General features: G+C 39.2%; 2 protein-coding genes across 4 annotated transcripts; one reads left to right on the forward strand and one right to left on the reverse strand.

Moving 5' to 3' along the window:
* The first annotated feature begins 122 nt into the window (after window positions 1-122).
* si:ch211-28p3.4 (E3 ubiquitin-protein ligase TRIM39) lies at window positions 123-5,354 on the forward strand. Of its 2 annotated transcripts, none has more exons than XM_044337968.1 (6): window positions 123-212; window positions 362-457; window positions 1,473-1,706; window positions 1,840-1,859; window positions 2,409-2,551; window positions 2,736-5,354. In XM_044337968.1, the coding sequence occupies exons 1-6, from the start codon at window positions 201-203 to the stop codon at window positions 3,311-3,313; spliced, it is 1,083 nt and encodes a 360-aa protein (XP_044193903.1). In that variant the 5' UTR covers window positions 123-200; the 3' UTR covers window positions 3,314-5,354. The 2 variants fall into 2 exon arrangements, with proteins under 2 accessions (XP_044193903.1, XP_044193902.1); XM_044337967.1 differs by having other exon boundaries at window positions 146-236.
* casp7 (caspase 7, apoptosis-related cysteine peptidase) lies at window positions 4,618-14,885 on the reverse strand. 2 transcript variants are annotated; one of them, XM_044337969.1, is made up of 7 exons: window positions 14,706-14,885; window positions 14,241-14,350; window positions 10,170-10,321; window positions 9,947-10,075; window positions 8,609-8,784; window positions 8,090-8,228; window positions 4,618-7,943 (listed from the first exon to the last, which is right to left on the reverse strand). In XM_044337969.1, the coding sequence occupies exons 2-7, from the start codon at window positions 14,348-14,350 to the stop codon at window positions 7,717-7,719; spliced, it is 933 nt and encodes a 310-aa protein (XP_044193904.1). In that variant the 5' UTR covers window positions 14,706-14,885; the 3' UTR covers window positions 4,618-7,716. The 2 variants fall into 2 exon arrangements, with proteins under 2 accessions (XP_044193904.1, XP_044193905.1); XM_044337970.1 differs by lacking the exons at window positions 14,241-14,350; window positions 14,706-14,885 and adding an exon at window positions 11,499-13,119.
* Between the last annotated feature and the right edge of the window lie 710 nt (window positions 14,886-15,595).

The raw sequence follows: 15,595 nt of genomic DNA on the forward strand, positions 1-15,595 counted from the left end.
TTCACCTTCTCTGTTTTATAGAACAAGGCACGTGCCTGCCAGAGCATCAGAACTTTGGAGGTGACAGGTGCACAAGACCACCCTGTCCCCGACCCTCCCCCAAGACAAGGCTGTCACATCAGTAACAGGCCTATAAAAGCCCCCATGGTCATGTTGTCACCGGTGGTCAGTGGAGTTTTATCTGCACTACTGTACAGAAAATGTATAGCAAGGTAGGAGCGAAGCTTACAAAAGAAGTAAGCACTTCACCTTTGGTTTCTTTTTCAGAGGAAACATCAATGACAATATTGACCCGCCAGCCTTGCACCCTTTTAACTGCAGTTCTTGGTTGATTTCTGTCCTGCCTCTGTGTATTTTCAAGGAAATGCTTCTGAAACATCAACAGCACCTGCAGAGACAAAGAGATGTCATTGCGTACAGGATGAAGAAGCTAGCAGCAAAGCAGGTGGAGATAACAGTAAGTCTATTATATTTCTTGACTCTGTTGTGAGTAGAAATACAATACAATACAAATTGCTTGCTGACAACTGTCATTAGTTGATAATTTATCTCCTCCTTTTTTTTTTTGCTATTAGTCTGCAGGCTAATAACCTGCTAAATCACACAAGGTGGGACACCTTGATGGAAATATTAGCTTTGTGAATCTATGACTCTCAAAACTCAGAGATATGGTTAAAGTCAATGAAGGTTGGTGTGGGAACAGTTTGAATTGATTGGGCTGAAAAATAGGGCTTGGGCTTGGAAAATAACCCAAGGGTGCAAGAGTCAAATAAGTCATTGTTATACACCCTAAAATCATGATGCATGCTTTGTAATCTAGAGTGATGTGAATTGTGGGCTTACTCTTTTTTTTCAGTTAGTTAAGTGATCAGGTGCCCACTTAACGTCATTTTTTTTTATTTTCGCTGACAGCAGTGGAACATGGAGTCTGCCCTTGTGCTGTTGTGGGAAATTCACTTCAAGGTTAAATGAATTTTGTATTCTGAAGTGCACCTGTACATCTCTGCCTGCTTTTCATTCTTCTGCATTTCAGCAGTCGTGCTACTTCACCATTTTCCTGTGCTCTCCAATCAATAGGGCATTTCTCCCAATAAAGGGACTTGCTTTTATCTATTGCTCTCTGTTCTGTATAAAAACTCTCTTCTTAGATGCTGGAAGTGTTGCATATGGTCCTAATTATCATATTGTGTTCAAAGTGATTATATCAGGTGTTATCAAAGCAGGGTTTGCTGGCTTAGGGGTCTGCATCCCAACTAGACCATGTATTAATAACTAGTCTACATAATATATGTTATTGCAACAGTATTCCTCTAGTATTATGGGCATCAGTGAAAAGGAGGGTCAATATAAAATAAAATAGTCAAGCATGGCTGAATCTTTGACTATTTGGGGTCAAAAACACTATACCTGTATTTGTTTTGCCCATATTGTACAATGTTATGCTTTCCTTCTTACCCTCCATGGCTCTTCAGAAAAAGAATGACGTATTGAAAGAGAAAATCAAGAAGAGGTATGAGGACATGAAGCGGGTTTTGGATGAGGATCTTCGGATCACACTGACCCAGCTGGACACGGAGCACGAGGCCATAGAGAAGTTAGTGGAGGAGAGGATAGAGGACTGCTACCACCTCACCCAGGAACTGGACCAGGAACTGGCCAACATCAGTGCCCAGGTGAAAAAGGACACACAAGAAGTTGACATGCAGGTAAACACAGATCCAAAGTGGTGATTTCATGTGATGCCATTTCCAATTTATAGGGCATGTACAGTCTGTTTTACTTTTTGTGTCAAGCTGTTCTTTTAATGCTATGAATTTATTGTTTTTATACCTTCTACAGAATGCTGAAACTGAAAAAAGGTATGTTTACATGACAGAAAGCTACAAAATCTTATACATACAGTTACATTTGCTAGATTTGGCACATAGGAAACTGTGGTAAATCAGAGTGACTACCAGACATTCAAATATTTCTCTGTGGACAAAGGGGAATTACCAGAGTGGAAAATTCGATGACGGAAAAGTTGCTTAAATAAGCTGGTAATTGGATTTGTTTATTTACCGCCCACAGTCAGTTTGTCACTTACGGAAATTTTTTGATCACAACACTTCCTTGTGCATCTCAGGGCCAAACTGTTTATCTCAAACTATCAAACACGTTCTAGACAAAACGTGATCATGCTCATACCATGACTTTAAAATTAAATTCAATGCTCATTCAATTCAATGACACTTCCTTACATATTTTTGCTAATATTATTTGTTGTTAGAACTTACAGAATCTATAGCACTACTACTGTGTTAATAGTTGTTTTCTGTAATAGATTTGTCACATTGATTATTGTTTCTAAAAAAAGCTTGACAATCAACCTTTCATTGTTGTTTGTATCTTGTTTTTTTTTTGTTTAGAATTTCTGAGACACTGAAGTTGACTGACCCTGACCTGATTCAGCTAGATGAGTTCAAGAATGAACAACTGCTGAGTCTTACTATCAACCTTCTGCTGTTTATCAGATCCCAAGTCCCTGTCACCAAGAAACTGTTTCAGAGCTGTGAGTTCACCTAGAATGACAGGTAGATTGACATGTGAAGGAGTCTTGTGCCAAAGGTTACAATTACCGTCAAGTAGGACATGCCACAGGTGTCAAGTCTCTGTCTCAGGTGTGGGGAAAACGTGACAACTCATGTGCACTGTTTTGCACAAAACACTGGACTGATTTGTTGTCTCTTATACAGATGCTACAGATGTTGTCCTTGATGCCGACACTGCCCACCCCAAGCTGATCATCTCTTCAGAAGGGGACTCAGCCACCTACACAGACACCTGGCAGGATGTCCCAGAGACGCCCTCCCGCTTTGACACCACCCTAAACGTCATCAGCCAGAAAGGCTTCAGCGAGGGCCGCCAGTATTGGGAGGTGGAGGTGAGCGAGAAGACCTACTGGGAGCTGGGTCTCACCTACCCGAGCATCCCACGTGCTGGCCGAGAGGAGGACTGCTGGCTTGGCCGTGGCAGGGAGTCTTGGTGTGTGGAATACTTTAATGGAGACTACACAGCCTGGCATGCTGGTGTTCACTATGAGCTGCCCCTGCTAGCAGGAAAACAGTTCACCCGCATCGGGGTATACTGCAGCTTCCCTGGGGGCACGGTGTGCTTTGTAGGGGCTGATACCATGACCCCCCTCTACTGCTTCTGCACCGGGAGGTTCACTGACACCCTACATCAAGCCTTATGTCCTGGTCATGACAACGAAGGCACAAACTGGAAATCCCTTAAGATTTGTGATGCTTCCCGATCAGCTCCTGTTCTCTGAGGAGGGGCAGGAAGGCCTCAGGGGTAGGAGGGAAGGAGCAGAGATGGTCAGGAATGTGTTGCGCTGTGGGGCATGCACACTATTGCCTGATCTGACATTCCTGACCTGTGACACAGCATACTGAGCGTGCCAGGCTAGTCTAAATATATTTAAAAGAATGGCTGAAGAGTATCTCTATTTTAGATTTCCCAGTGATGTGATTCATTTTCAGTCATTCATGCTTTTATTTACAGTGGACATGCCAAAGCTGTTCATCATATTCTGGTAAAGTGGTTATTACCTGAACTGTATCTTTAATGCCATGATGAACCAGAATATCCAGATGAGGAAGTGCAAAAAACAGATGTCAGAGATGCCAAAGAGTGGAAGCCTTCCATTCATAAATAATAATTTAAAAACTCTGATTTGTTGAGATAGATCTTAACACTCAATCAAGAATTTGGATTTGTCCAACATTTATTGAACTTAAAGGACAAAGCCAGTTATTCTTTATTTTTCAGTACTTATGAAGTTCTCTACCAGGTCTGTGGCACTCAGACCTTTGGTTCCTACTGAAGACATTAATCTTTAACAAAGAAAGATGAAGGTCTGCACTGTAACTCCCTTAGATGCAGTTTATTGAGACACCCACCACATTAATCTTTAAAAAAATAGGTCAAAAATATGGGCTACTCTTTTAAAACAGGTGGGCACTGTACTTTTTTTCAAACATTACTCAAACAGAAGTAAATACAGCATTTGTCAGGGACTATTTTCTGTTGCGGATAAATACACGCTCGGTGTGCTTGCCGCTATTTACGGCAACAGCAGAGTGTATGTGGGACTGAGTTAAAATAAACTACAGTGCCCATGTTCATGGTAATGAATAAAAATGTCACCCAGTGCAACACTGTGTCTCATACATGTTTTTAATATTTTTTGGACAACAATGGAGTCCCACAGCACAGAGGAATCATCTTTATCAGGCTTTGACAACAGGGTCTGTTAGTAGAATCAATTCATTGTTGGTTTTGGTCATTTCATTTGGATTTGTTGACAACAAGAAAAATATTAAGTATCACCAGCCTTACCTTTAAGTGTAATCAGAAAGCTAAAGATGTTTGTCTACTGTTATTATTAGAAGGATGGATGGCTGAAAATTAAAAGTAATAGTGAGTATAAATTCAGGATGTTGTGATAGTGATATTCAGTGTATTCATTACCATGTTTCAAGCATCATCCCAGTGTAAAAAATATCAGCCTTTCAATGTGATCTTTGTTCACGTATATGCAAGGGGAGGTGATAAAAAAAAATACACAACTCGTTACACAATAAATTCTTTATGTTTAATACAATAAAATGTTTACATAAGCATTCCTCTGTTTCGAAATTATTTAAACAAGGTATTATTGCCCCAAAATAAAAAATTGGGCCAGATTATACTTTCTATTTAATGCATTCATTCATTTTTCCAAATCTTTTCAAATATATTCCTGAGGACAACAGCATTTAACACCGGAAAGCATTTAAAATTTTACCCCTAAAAATATATTTTTTTCCCTCCTTCAATTCCATTCCAAAACAAGTGGAGCAAACACTACTTTCAGCACAGGTTGGGCACCACATCACTGATCAGAGATCCATGTGTCGAGAGGATTCAAGAGTTGTGTCTGTATTGGACAAGTGCACTGGTTAAAATGGGAAATGTCTCAAGCCAGTATTGATCACACTTCTGGCTCCAATAAATATTATATAATTGTGCTATAAAATAAAAAAAGTGACTAAAAAATACAAAGAGTGAAAAGGGGAAAATATAATGACAAATTAAAGCTATTGCTGAACTTTTCCCCAAAGTTCCTGACACATGCAGTCATGTGAATAATGTAAAAACATTGCGGCAACAGTGAGAGTGTGTATTGTAGACATGTGGATTGTGTATGTTCAGACTTGTCACCACCAGTAATAGCTGCCTCTGTGATTGACACACTTTGGGACAATAACACAGCGTATTTGCAGAAACAAACTTTGTGTAAGCTGTAATGACAAAATGGCAAATGTCTTTCATTTGGAAAAAATATATATTGTTAGTTTTTATCAAATAACTCAATGACAATAAATCATTCACTAAATAATACAATATTATTTTAATAAATAGTTGGCAATATGTTTAAAAATAATCAATCAAAGCAATCTAATTGTTTTTGTTTTTTTTACTTTAATCGAAATCAAAGCTCAATTTTTAAAATAAAAATAGGAAGACATTGCTTGGTACCTGTTACTACAGTGTAGTGTGTGTTTAAGTGTGACAATGTACAACACTAATATACAGTGAAATGATGTGGCATTTGTGCTTTGGGCGCCAGTCCAGCTTTACATAGTGATATTTCCCAAATTTATGACACAGATTTAGACATTCTCAAGTTCTCTATCTGGAGTAAAAATCCTAAAATCTGTATCATATCATTTGCTAAAGATACAGCCGCGAAGAGGAATGTCAAAATTTAAAGATTAAAAAAGGGAAATTCATAAAACTGATTTGTTGGACCCTGACTATTAATAAGACAAATGCGTAATTTTGATCATATGCAAATACATGAACTTCACTTATGCAGGCTTGAACAACAAGCGAGTGAAGTCGTCAACATCACGCTGAGAAAACTGGCAAAGTTGCAAATGATCCTTGCTTTTATGGAGGTGGACTATATACTATGCACTTGACCCAAGATCTCATAGAACTAATCATTACACAGCAAAAGATTGCACCTTCCTAGCCATACATATATGAAATTCTTTAACATTACATTTACCCACTTAATGGGACATTAAAGAACCTGAGGATGCCAGCATGCTGCTACCAACTTAAACTTGCTAGGAAGGCTGAAACACTGAGCCTTTGGCAAGAGCATCATGACATGTTTCTGCTCAGAGGAGTGTTGTCTTTTTCTTTTGCCTCTTTTCTGGACGATTGACAGCTGAAAACATTAAAACACAGATAGCTGAAAATGATCTGATCCATTTTCCAGATGCGTTTTTTTTTTTTTCTTTTCTTTTTTTTTTTTTGCCTCCACATCGGACAGGGTTAGTAATCAAAGCAGGTCCCTCATTTCTCATATGGCAATCATAGGATTTGTAATCACTCCAATTTGTTACTCCAGTTTCCTAGTGGAGATTTCTATAGACTGACCTGAGATAAAACATAAGGACAGCATTCATTCACAAAGGCTTTTAAAAGAATAGTTTGACATTTTTGGAAATACGGTTATTTCCTTTGAGTTGGAAAGAAAAGATTTACAGTATATCACTTTCATGCGTGAAGGGACATGAAGCTACAACCAGCAGCTGGTTAGCTTAGTGTAGCACATAGACTGGAAACAAGGGGAAACAGCTAGCCTTGCTCTGTCCACCGATTAAAAAATACACCTACATGCACACCTCTAAACCACAATTTGCCATTTTTACTCCTCAGATTTTGTCCGGATTAAACATAGGTATAAATATAAGATATAACATGTTAATTTGTGAGCTTTTAGAGGTGCTGGTAGGCAGATTTTGTAACCTTTGGACAGAGCCAGGCTAGCTGTTTTCCCTTGTTTCAAGCCTTTATGCGAAGCTAAGCTAATGAGCTGCTGGCTTTAGATTCATATCTGTACAGATACAGATTCATTACTGTACAGACATTAGAGTGGCATCGATCTTATCGAACTCTATGCAAGAAAGGGAATAAGCATATTTTTCCAAATGTCAAATGATTCATTTAAAACATTCAACTGTCCCTTGTTTTCCAATTTAATTTTAGTTAATAGTTGTTAATAGTATTGTACACTGTACAAAGGACATAGGACTGCCTTAGACAGGTTCATGATCTGTTTCTGAAGAGATTACTCTCAGAACTCCAAATGTTAATTATTTCAGTTAATCAGAAACCCTGATCTAGGCAATGAATGCAAGCTTGGCCTTGAAGAGTCCTGTCCACTAGGTACAGTTCCTTTCAACATCTGTTCCAAATGCTGGAAAATGGTGAAACACATATTCAGATATGATTCCCCAAACCCACGAAAAACTGGCAGCAAATTTCCCGGGCTGGTAGAATAACATGGATATTTCACAATGCCTGTCGACAAAGATCAGATCAATGTGACGCCGTTATTCTGAAGAATAACCTGAAGAAGAAGTTTCACCATCAACACATGAACGCGGAGTGTCACTGTAAATATTTGTCTTTTCTCACGGAGTGCTCATTTTCAGGCCCAGCTACACGTGCAAAATGTCATACGTGCTCCAAATGTGCAGTGTCCTGCTGGGCCTGAATCATCCCTGAATGCTTTGACCGCTAAGTCGGTGCCTGAAACAGTCAGTCTGGTCAGTCTAGTCGGTCAATCAGTCAGTCCGTAGTGTCATATAGTCCAGTCGGTTAGAGTGGCGGTCAGTTAAAATACAGTTCTTTCGTCAGCATAGAGACCACGCAAGGAATCTGCTTCTTCTCACTGAAGCGTGGGTCTTCAGACCAGGACTCAAAGCTGGTGGCCACCATGTAGTTGACACGTGTCAGGATCTGCATTATTTCCAGCTGCTTGCCAAACTCGTTGAGGACATTGCAGAGCGCCTGGACAAACCAGGAGCCGCGTCCAGGGTTCCTCCATGAGTAATACCCTGCAAAATCACCATCATCATGAATTAGCAATGAAACTGTCTGCTAACTGATATCCAGAAGAGGGATGTTAGGCACTTAAGATACTCTCACTTTCAAGCAGTCTTACATTTGCCAATATAAACATCTTCAATTTAAAACAGTTTACCTGGCACAGTGGAGTAGGCAAAGAGGAAATCTGCCTCTACAGGGATCTTATGTCTTGGATTAGCATCCGTCTCCAGGGTATCGTTCGGCGGACCCGAATCTGTCTGTATACCATCATCAAATTCAGAACCCCGACAAGCCTGGTGAAGTAAATGAAATGACATTTCATTGTGATCCTGAGTAGCTTTCTCAACGATGACCTGGTGAAGCAATTAAAAATTAACTGTTTTTAAAAGCTGAGCTGAGAAACACTTAAAACAATTATTATCTTCAGTCCTCTGGGAGAGCTACTGAAAGCCATTTCAATCTCTCTTCTCAACAAAACCAACTGTTACATTTACAGTTACATTTTTTTTTATAAATTAAACCCCTCTGTTAACCATTTGGGTCAAAAGTGGTGAACTTGACACATAAAATGTACCAGTTGTCCTACAACTGTACCATTATTGTTACATAATCACACCATATTTTTCTTATCACACTCTCATTTGTAAAAATTCAAGTCTTCAGATTTGCATACCTGGATGAAGAAGAGTTTGGGCTTTCCGACTAAGCTTTTGCACATGTCCCCCCTGAACAGCGAGGTCATGGACTTGATGGGCATGGCTCCATCTGTGCCGTAGATCATGCCTTCCTCGCCGTGGCTTAGCAGGATACAGGCGAAACACGAGCTGTCACTATGGTCTTCCTCCGAGGCTGACCCATACACACACAAACAAACACTCAGCTCTTAGCTCGGCTCAGGCCTCATTAAACTTCTCCAAATCAATTAACGATCTCAGTAACATAATCCAGTCTAGAATTTATTTAGCCCTTTATCCGTTTACTTTCTTGAATTTTTTCTTTAAATTTTAAGGTTATTATTCCAATCTAAATGACTTTTGTTTATTTATATTTCAATTAATTATAATTTTCTAATCTTATAATAAAATGTTGCACCTCAGCATATTGCTAGACCCTAATACACAGTTGTATTCATCTCCTTAAGAGCATGAAAGTGCTGAGTGAATTCCATTGCAGTCTTTCTGTTGAAGATGGCACATAATGAGATATTTTGTGTGCAAAGTTGACATTTTAGCCAGAGGGTTGCACGAGAAGAAAGGGTCCATCCTCAAGAGAACACAACAACTGTGCTCATTAAACTTCATGACATAATGTCCCTTAGATTTTTGGATTTCTTGTGTACTAGTAGACTTTTTGACATGATGAAATCTGGCCAGAGGACCGTCAAGTAGTTTGATCAAAAGTTTAAACTTTTTTGCTGGACATGTAGCATCTTCAGTAGTTTATGTAATTATTTTATTTTACAACAGCTCCACCTGCTGTCTTACCTGGTGGTTTTAAGAAACACATAATTTAGTCTTTAAGTTTCTTAAATGTGAACTTAAAGCAGATAACTGTACTGCAATGTATGTATATTAATGAGTCTGGTAGAGCTGATAACAAATCTGTTATATACTGTAAAACTATTTGCTTGCAAAGTCAGGAGATATCTGTGCTACCAATACCTGAAAATCCCAATCTTTTCACCTTCCCTCAACTGAAAATAATGTGACCAAGACGCTGTTACAAGAAATGCGACTTTACTATATAATTGTGTCGACATTCACGGCATCTTTTAAGTCCAAATAAAAGCTAGTATGAGTGTATGAGGCATACAACTTAGCCTCCATTTAGGTACCACCTTAATCACTATGAAAGAAAATTCTGAAAATATTCCATGGTGTTTCTAAAATGTTTCTCTATATATTATTTGCTCGGATTAGCATTGGAAGCCAAACAGTTCAGCGCTGTTACGTATTTTGTCCAGTTTGAGAACAAGGAAAAAGTAAAAAAAGCGGAATAGCAGAGGACTCACCCTCTCTGAGAAGACGCTCCATCTTCTCACACGTCTGATCATTGTAGATGTAGACGTCAAAGCCCAGGCTCTTGAAGCACTTGAACAGCTCTCCCGCATCTCGGTCTGTGCCATTGCGTACATTCATCCCTGTGGAGACAATCTGCTTAGAATACACTACTCTTTATACACTAATATTAAGCACTGACAGGTATAAGTTGTGTATGAAACGTGTTCGCTGTACCTGTCTTTTCATCAAAGTTTTTGTTATTGATGATGATGCACTTTCCCACTCGCTGGTGGCTCATCTTATACTGGAATGTTGGTGAAACAATTCTGTAATGGCTTTCAGAAGAGTAGTCCTGCTCCCGCGTCTGGCCATCCTTATTCTTCTTACTAGCAGAGTCAGAGAGAAGCAGAATATTAAGGAGAGATAAAACTTCATGGTAGCATCGTTAAAAAATTTAAATTCATCACTACACTCCCAACAATATTACTTACTTTTGAGCTGTACCTAATGCAAAACGTTTCTTAAGATCGGCTGATCTTTTGAAAGATATACAATAGAAAAGAACACATCAAAAGCAATATTACTACTCAAGATATTAGTCTTTTACACTGCAAAAACATCAAATAAAAAACCAGCAAAGGAATAGTAATATGAATGAAAATAACAAAGACAAACACAAAGGCCATTCGATTTCAAAAAATGAATTTTGACACAACAAACCTCACTTCTGTGATGCTACAAGTTAGTAAAAAAGTGCTCTCTTCTTCAATAAGGCCCATAAGTGCAGTTAAACTCTTGACTCTTACCAAATATGACAGCGTCTTGAAAGCCAAAAGTTTTCTAAAAAATGTCCTTGATTCTTCCAAACCATTACAGTCACTTTTAAGGCAAAATGTTTCTACAAATAATGGTTACTATAACATAAGTCAACGTCAAGACCTCCAGTGCAAGAAAAACTCACATGAAACTGAAAACACTATGAACCACTTACTCAGAAACTAAAGTGTACATACGTTTTCAAATAAGGCATTAACTTCCCGGCCAAATTTGGTCGCAGTAATCCACCGTCCGGTTAAAGAGAAAACTAGAACATATTTGTTTAGCGAAGATATAAAAAAAAATCCGTAGCATATCAATGTAGATTGAGCGAGAGGAAATCTTCCACGAGTGGCAATTCTCACAGACCTGTCATATTTCCATTCTTGAAAAGATCCATCCAGATAGCTTAGCCAACACTGGCCCATTGGGGGCTCACAAAATCCAGGCTTGTTCCAGAAGAGCCTAGTCATCAGGTTACTCAAGCACGGGAACAATACACAGCAACGCGCACCAACCACCTCATGCAAACACACTCACAGGCGGCCCAGCCATATTCTAATAAACATGTGATCCAGAACTTTTGACGCCTCCCTCCCACCTCCAAATTGTGCCAACATACTGTACCTGACAATTGCGTGAGGGTGGGCAAACAGCTGCAACTCTGTTTTGCTGTGGGCTGGGCATGGCAGAAAGAGGAGCAGGTAGGAGGAGGGAGAAGAGGAATATGAGGCGGCTGTGTCTTACCTGGGTTCGTCATTAAGCGCTACGCCACTCTGCATCTGAAATGCGTTGGTTTTGTCTCGTATCTTTTTTTTCCCCCAAAAGAGTACGTTTCTCCAGACCTGGCAGCTTAATTTTTGGCTGTGTGCTAGGATACTGACATGCTCTCTGTACTGGATGGAGACCTGACTGGGCCAGCGGGTGCTGAGGACAGGGGCGGCGCACTGTGAGCCCCCTGAGTCAGCAGCCTTGCCACCACACCAGTGATTTCTAAAGGCCTATTCACACATGGCCCCTGTGCCTCGCTCCCTGCTGAGGTCAGACAGGGCAACAAGTTGCTCCTCTGCTGACAGGCACAGAATCCACCTGTACCAATATACAAACTGTGAGTGCCTAACCATCTCAGCCTTTACACAAGAGGCACAAGAAGGAAGACAAAAAGCAGGCACTTCGCCAAACATCTTAACCTTTGATTAATCAAATAGTCGTTTCAGCTCTACGACAAATTACCAAGAAATTACGGGTTATTTGTAATTTCTTCCTTGGTTTAAAACAAAACCGAGAAACGCAGACAATTATAAATAATACTAGAGACAATAATTATCATCTTTATGACATTATACACAATTCCATCACAGACAGGCATGACACGACAGGCATCACATGTTGATCTGCTTGTTAGTCATGCCTTGTTCCTCTGAAAGATGCCGCCCAAGTACTGTAGATAGGCTGGTATCAGTTTTATGTAATACTTCTAAATATGGCACACTTGTCTGCTGTTTGGTAGCCATGACTATGTTGCTATGCAGATTAGGCATACATCATTTCAACAATAAATGTATGCTCATTTCTAAATACACTAAGTCATCTTTTGCCTTCAAACAATTCAACATATTTCAAAAGCTTTTATTTTTATAAATCTAAATCTGAGATGCCTCATTTTGTTGTTTTATGTTTTTTTAGAAACAATTACAAAATCCTCCACTGTTATCTTGACAGTTTGGGGTAATAATCGAAATGCCACACAGAGCACACAGACTTTGTGTTTGATTACCAGTGTCTGGGAGAAACCTAGTTGACAAATGTTCCCCCACTACAAAGGTTTGTAGTGCCACCTTGTGAGTCAGACTGGAACAAACAGAGGCTACTCTCTGTAGTGCTCATGTAACGTCAGTGATGCAGTTTAAACTTCTTGCCCCATTACACTAATTAGATCATCAAAAACTGGGTTGTTGGGTCAAGGGTATACATTTTATAGTTTTTAATGGTTTAATTAGTTGGGTGCCAAGAGGAACAAATGCAACCTCCATATACAAAGAATACATTACCTTCTGAATACACCTCTAGTATATTTCTAAACTCAGAATATGTGTTGTCTTCTATTCTTCTATAGAGTTGTTGCATAAAGTAGAGATATACTATGCAGGATTTTCCTAAAAAACAATGTACAGACTCTGTCTGTATTTTCTTATTATTTTGCTGTGTCCAGGACGCTTCTGGGCGTCAGCCTTTGGGCAGTAGGTGTATAGCCCCCAGCCAATAACAATGCGTAGGGTGTGAGGTCCGGACTCCTAGTGTAGTGACCAGGTTACATCACTGTCTCCGTCTGTTTCCTCTGCTCCGCTCCGCTCTCTGTGTCATGGATGTTTAAAGAGCTGCAGGTCTCTGTGTCTGCTTGACCGAGGGAAGGGCCGAAGCTACACACACGCAGAGCAGAGAGGCCGAAGCTCTGCAATCACAAAAAATCCGGCAATATAGCACCTTCCCACAGGGTTGTGCGGAGCGGTGGGCATAGGTTTTTTTTGTGCTTTAGAACATTACTGCCGCGAAACAATCAGAAAATAATGTTTTATTTATCTGATTCACAGCTTTGTTCTCGCCAGTGCTGCTCGCTCTTTTCATTCACTTTCTAGCTTGCTCAACCACTGCTACTCACTCTCTCTCTCTCTTGGTGGGCCAGGGAGGAGGGGTCAACTTTGAATGCTCTTTGTTTACAAACACCGACCAACAAATCCTGCATAGTATACCTTTAATATGTAAAAATTGATTTTTCTTTGAGGTATTTAGTGATGTAGCACCACTGCAAGATCATTTCTACATTTACGAAGAAAATGTGAAATAAATATATTAGAAACATTACTTATTTACCACAAAAACATATTTTTCTCTCTATATTATGTAGAATTAAAAAAGTAACCAGCACGGGAACAACTGAGGGTGAAAACAGGGACAAAGGGACAATCACAAATAGCTACACCTTGCCTGCCCAGCACCACTGCCACTGAAGAATAGTTAGGCTACTACTGAAGGAAAGGCTGGATCAAAAAACAAAACAATCTAGACAGACGTTTCAAAGAGAACCACATTCTGAAGAAAGGGGAAGAGGACTGCAGCCGCAAAACAGCCAAGTCATGCAAGGCCTTCTTTATGCCACACAAATGAATCATAACAGACGGCATGAATCACCAGGTAAATATGAGCAACCAATATAGGCACATATTAGTCCACAGATGAAAGTTTGATAAAGAGCAATCATTTTGTTATACTATAACTCCAGCACTGAAATAACCCTATAGTCTTAGACTGTTGTTAACCGGAGGAGTAATAATAGAAGTGAAAGCTACTTGCATATTCTTATACATAGTCTATTAACGTGAATGTTAAGTGAATTTAATTCCTTATGGTCCAAACTATGTGAATTCCTCCCATGAATGTGGGTTTCCCTCTGCAGATATAGGTTACTGGATTAGTAAAACAGGAAATCACCCAAACAGTAGAAATCTCCCTCTGCGGTCAGGTTTGGCGTCTGTTTGGTCTCCCACCAGCTCCCCTTCCTCATCTCCAAGTTCAGTCGGCTTTTCAGGTTCTCCAGCCATCTGCAGTTACAGTAACACATATATTACGTTTCATCTTGTGGTTTACTGTACATTACGTTTGACAACAACAACAGTATGACGAACGTTGACATCATTTTAACGCTTCATATTTCCTCATCACTGCTAACGTCAAAATTGCTCGTAAGCGGTTGTTCAAAAGGTTTACAATAAATATAAACAAATATTACTACTCTTAGAGCTATAATAATTAGCTATTTTAATCACCACCTCAACCCAGCATGTTAGCTTGTTGCTTGATTAGCATAAAACATAGTTATGCCAACGTTAGCTAAAACGCTAACTGAATCAAAACTATGTTCAAAACTTATGAGCGGCTAAGTTAGCATGAACTTACACTTTGTCGTTCTTGTATTGTTGCTATGTCAGCTTCAGTACTGCACAAAAGTTGAGTGTGAGTCGGTTTTCCCTCTCCGCAGTTTGTGCTGACTTTCTGTTCCTTAGAAATCTTGAGAAAACCATAGGAGAAAATGAAAGTATGCTCAGTTTGAAGTCTGAGGTGCGTAACTACGTCAGAGCCGTGCGTCACTCAGATATGATATTCAAACAGATATACAGTATATACATATACATATACAGTATGTATTAACAAGAAAAGATCAGCCACAGTCTGTCTTATCCAGAATGTTAGGCACGAGGAACAGCTGTAAAAAAAAAACAATGTAAAGAAAAAAAATATATATATATAGAAAATTGTAGTATATTATTTTATACATAACAAAATTAAAACTATACACACAATCGAAGGTGATCCATCAGAATACTGTACCCACACCATTGTATGGTCATGATGTGATGATGTGATGTCTCAAAAATCATGTGCAATAACCCTGCAATACCAAACCATGTTACTGTTCTTACAAATTATTAACATTAGAGCCTCTATAAATGTCCAAGCAGTACAATAGTCCAGCATTTTTTTCACTGCCATTCACTCTTGTACTACTTGTATTACAGTACCTAACATAATATTCAGTATCACTTTGACTTGTTAAGAGCTGCAACAATTAGCAACTATTTTGATGATCAAATAATTGTTTTAGTCATTTTAAGGAAAAAATACCCCAAATTTGCTGGTTGCAGCTTCACAAGTGTGATGATTTTAAGCATTTATGTATCATACATGACAGTAAACTGAATATCTTTGGATTTTGTACTGTTGAATGGACAAAACAACACATTTGAAGATGTCACCTTGGGCTCTAAGAAATTACAACTGGCATGTTT

This window comes from Thunnus albacares, chromosome 20 (assembly GCF_914725855.1).
Source record: "Thunnus albacares chromosome 20, fThuAlb1.1, whole genome shotgun sequence".
Lineage (NCBI taxonomy): Eukaryota > Metazoa > Chordata > Actinopteri > Scombriformes > Scombridae > Thunnus > Thunnus albacares.